Source organism: Parus major, unplaced genomic scaffold (assembly GCF_001522545.3).
Source record: "Parus major isolate Abel unplaced genomic scaffold, Parus_major1.1 Scaffold220, whole genome shotgun sequence".
Lineage (NCBI taxonomy): Eukaryota > Metazoa > Chordata > Aves > Passeriformes > Paridae > Parus > Parus major.
The window spans coordinates 206,669-210,622 of record NW_015379263.1 but is presented as its reverse complement, the minus strand read 5'-3'; the positions used below and the strand labels follow the sequence as shown (position 1 = coordinate 210,622).

The following is a 3,954-nucleotide window of genomic DNA, read 5'->3' as shown; positions in this document are numbered from 1 at the left end:
ACAGGCAGGGACAGGCAGGGACAGGCAGGGACAAACAAGGACAGTCAGGAATGGGTTTACCTGGCTGGCTGTGCAGTTGGACACGCAGGTTTTGCCATCGCTGCCCAGGTAGAAGTTGGTGGGACAGGCACACTTGTGGCCCCCGCCCGGCGAGAGCAGGCACAGGTTGCTGCAGCCGCCGTTGTTGGTCTTGCAGGGATGGTTGGGAACTGGGGAGAGCAGGGTGACAACGGCCAGTCAGACCAAACTGGGGACCCTCAGGGTGGCATGGGAGCAGCAGCAAGACCCGTGTCACCCTGCTCCTGCTCCCCCTGCCCAACCTGGCCGCCCCCACGTCCCTTTCCCTGGCGGTTCCCCCAGCCGTGCTCACCGTCGGGCTGGCGGTAGGGGTGGTAGATGTGGATGTCCATGGGCCGGTGCAAGGTGCTGATCAGCAGCGTCTTGTTGGCTCCCGTCGTCTTGTGGGCCCGGTTGATGGACTTGGTCTCCCAGTCTGTCCAGTAGATGAAATCCTCAAAGAGGGTGAGCGCGAAGATGTGCGGGATGTCCTGGCTCAGCACTGCGAGGGGAGCGGGCGCTCAGCGAGGGGCTGCGCCGCGTTCCCCTCCCACGAGGAAGCAGCCACTTCTCTGGGCACAGAGGAGCTGGGGACCGTCCCCAGCAGCCCTGGCTGCCACTCCAACCCCTGACCCAGAGCCCGGAGCCCCCTGAGGCACGCCGGGAGCCCGGCGCTCTCACCCGTGTGCCGGTTGGAGCCGTCCAGGCTGGCGAACTCGATGTAATCCTCGCGGGCGTCGGCCCAGTAGATCCGGCTGTTGATGTAATCGAGGGTGAGGCCGTTGGGCCACGTGATCTTGGTGTCCACGATGACGCTGCGGTTGGTGCCGTCCATGCCGATCTTCCCGATCAGAGAGTGGTCCCCCCAGTCCGTCCAGTAGAGGTAGCTGGGGATGAAACGAGAGCAGAGAGAAGATGAGTTGGAAACCACAGGAATTTCTCCCTGTGAGGATGCTGAGGCCCTGGCACAGCGTGCCCAGAGAAGCTGTGGCTGCCCTGTCCCTGGAACTGTCCAAGGCTGGACAGGGCTTGGAGCAAGCTGGGGTGGTGGAAGGTGACTGCACAGAGCAGTGGGGTGGAACAAAATGATCTTCAAGGTCCCTTCCATCCCAAACCACCCCGTGACTCTGTGATAAACCGAGGCACATGGGCACAGGGTAGGGAAAAGCATCCCGGTGTCCCAGAGGCCGAGAGGGAAAGCTTCATCCCATCTCCCGACCTCCAGGACTACGGCAAGATGACCACAGCCCCCTCCCCAGCACAGAGTGGAGGGTCCCTGTCCCCCAGGCTCTCACCCGTTCTGCACGTCCACCACGAGCGCGCGAGGCTCGCGCAGGCCCGAGTTGACCAGCACGGTGCGGTACGCGCCGTTGAGCTTCGACACCTCGATGGTGTCCCGGCCCTTGTCACACCAGTACAGGTTTCCTCCCACCCAGTCCACAGCCAGCCCGTCGGGGTTGCTGAGCCCCGTGCGGTGAAGGACCTGCCGGGGAGGAATGAGAGGTGACAGGGCTGAGCAGAGAGAACCAAACCCTGATTTCTCAGGGGTGACAGCATCCCCCTTCCCAGGCCAGATCTTCTTCCTCACTCCACTCTTAGGTTTAGATGAGATATTGGGAGGAAATTCCTCTCTGCAAGGGTGGGCAGGCCCTGGCACAGGGTGCCCAGAGCAGCTGTGGCTGCCCCATCCCTGGAAGTGTCCAAGGCCTGGTTGGATGGGGTTTGGAGCAAGCTGGGCTAGTGGAAGGTGTCCCTGCCCGTGGCAGGGGAGTGAAAGAGGATGAACATTAAGATCCCTTCTGACCCAAATCATTCCACAACTCCATGACTCTTCCCCCAACCTTCCTTGCTCCAGGTTTCCGGGCAGCATGGAGCCCACCCCTGCTTGTGGTGGGGCTGCAAAGCATCCCACAGCAACTGGGGCTGATTCCCAAAGCCCAGTGGTGACCCCAGAGCGGGGCAGAAGGTGGGTGAGGCTCAGCAGCCCAGCCCAGGTGTGCCCCAGGGGCTGCCCCACGTCCTCACCTGGACGTTGCTGCCGTTGATGTGCATGCGGCGGATCATGCTGCCCTGCGTGGTGACATCTGTCCAGTAGATCATCTGCTCCCGGTAGTCGAAATCCAGAGCCACGGCGTTGTTCAGCCCCTGGAGAGGAGGGAGGGAGAAGGGTTGCAGCAGCCTCAGCAGCTGGAGTGGGTTCTGGGAGGTTTTATAGAGCCTCCCTGCCTGCCCCTCGCTCAGTGACCCCCTGACATTTAGATGGATCTACCATTCCCCTGGGAAGCCAAGAGCCTGAACTCCTCAGCTGGCAGCTCCCCTGTCCTTCAGGGCCCACTCCATCCCCAAATCCCAGCAAGATGAGGCTGGAGTCCCTCCTGCTCCCGGCTCACCCCATACCTGCTTGAGCAGAGTGTAGTTGGAGCCGTCCAGGTTGAGCTTCCTCAGATAGTAGCGGTTGGCAAAGATGAGGAAAGGCTCTTCATCTGCACAGGGAAAGAGGGAAAAGTGGCAGGGGAGCACTGCTGGGATGTGGGCAGAACCCTGCAGACCTCCCAGCCCCACTCCTGAGGGGGGAGCAGCCACTTCACCCTCCAACCCCAGCACCACGAGCATCCCACGGTCACCAGGAGCGTCCTGGGCTCTGCGCCCACAGCTGGCTCTCACCTGTGACAACCTTGCAGCTGGTGGGGTTGTCAGGTCTGAGCTTGTAGCCCTCAATGCAGAGGCACTTGTAGCTGCCCAGGGTGTTGATGCACTTCTGGCTGCAGGGGTAGGTGGTGGAGCACTCATCGATGTCGATGCACGTCTTCCCGTCGTCCTTCAGCCGGAACCCGGGACGGCATCTGCACTGCAGGAGCAACCCGGAGCTGTCAGACACCTCCAGGGCCCGCACGCCGGGAGGTGGCAGGTGCTGGGAGGTGACAAGTGTCACCGTGGGACACGTGGACTCGGCAAGGACAGCTGAGATGCACAAACAGTGCCTGAAGCGCCAGTGTCACATCCCTGGCCCAGCTGGCACAGGACAGACACAACCCTCACGTCTGCGGAGGAGGAAGGAGAGGGAACAGCAGGAGCTGTGCCAGGGGAGGTTTAGGCTGGATATCAGGAAAAGGTTCTTCCCCCAGAGGGTGGCCAGGCACTGTTGGCTGGCACAGCCCCAAGGCTGCCAGAGTTCCTGGAGCATTTGGACAACCCTCTCAGGCACAGGGTGGGATTGCTGTGGTCTCCTGTGCAGGGACAGGACTTCAACAACCATTCCAACCTTCCAACTCAGGGCATTCTGTAATTCTACAATCTCTGCAGCCAGTCCCCCACCCCGTGGCCTCCTACCTTGTACCCAATCTTGAGGTCCTCACACTCCTGGGAGCAGCCACTCAGTTTCTTGTTGAGGCACTCGTTGATGAAGCAGTTGAGCTCGTCAGAGCCGTCGGCGCAGTCGTTGTTGTTGTCGCAGAGCAGCGCCTCGGAGATGCAATTCCCATTCTTGCAGAGGAAGAAGGAGTCGTTGCATTTGTTTTCTGCAGAGAGGAGGTGGCAGTGGTCAGTGGAGGGTGGCTGGGGCTCCTCTATCCCCCCCAGGACCCCAGGGGGACCCCAGCAGGTACCTGGGCTGCTGCAGCGCGGGTTCTTGGGCGCCTCGTCCGAGTGGTCGTGGCAGTCGAACTCCCCATCACATTCCCACTGCCGGTTGCTGAGGCAGCGGCCGTTCTGACAGCGGAACTCGTGGGGGCCGCAGGTGGGATACTCTGAGGGAGGGTGAGGGGCTCAGCTGGCATCCCACCTTCCTGGGCCTTCCAGAGGCACCATGGAGCCACTCAGAGAGAGAGAGGAACCATGGAGCCAAACCCTCCCGAGATGCCAGGAGTGATGGGGACACCACAGAGCAGCTGGCCTGGG

General features: G+C 61.7%; 1 protein-coding gene across 1 annotated transcript in view; it reads right to left on the bottom strand.

Annotated features, from left to right (window-relative positions):
* LRP1 (LDL receptor related protein 1) overlaps positions 1 to 3,954 on the bottom strand; it is a 100,162-nt gene that overhangs the window by 16,239 nt on the left and 79,969 nt on the right. Inside the window, exons 53-61 of the mRNA XM_033511439.1 lie at positions 3,663 to 3,821; positions 3,388 to 3,575; positions 2,722 to 2,905; positions 2,455 to 2,540; positions 2,083 to 2,202; positions 1,353 to 1,540; positions 739 to 944; positions 371 to 559; positions 61 to 209 (exon numbers count right to left, since the gene is read on the bottom strand). Coding sequence (XP_033367330.1) covers positions 61 to 209; positions 371 to 559; positions 739 to 944; positions 1,353 to 1,540; positions 2,083 to 2,202; positions 2,455 to 2,540; positions 2,722 to 2,905; positions 3,388 to 3,575; positions 3,663 to 3,821 — 1,469 coding nt within the window. The remainder of the gene's footprint in view (positions 1 to 60; positions 210 to 370; positions 560 to 738; positions 945 to 1,352; positions 1,541 to 2,082; positions 2,203 to 2,454; positions 2,541 to 2,721; positions 2,906 to 3,387; positions 3,576 to 3,662; positions 3,822 to 3,954) is intronic.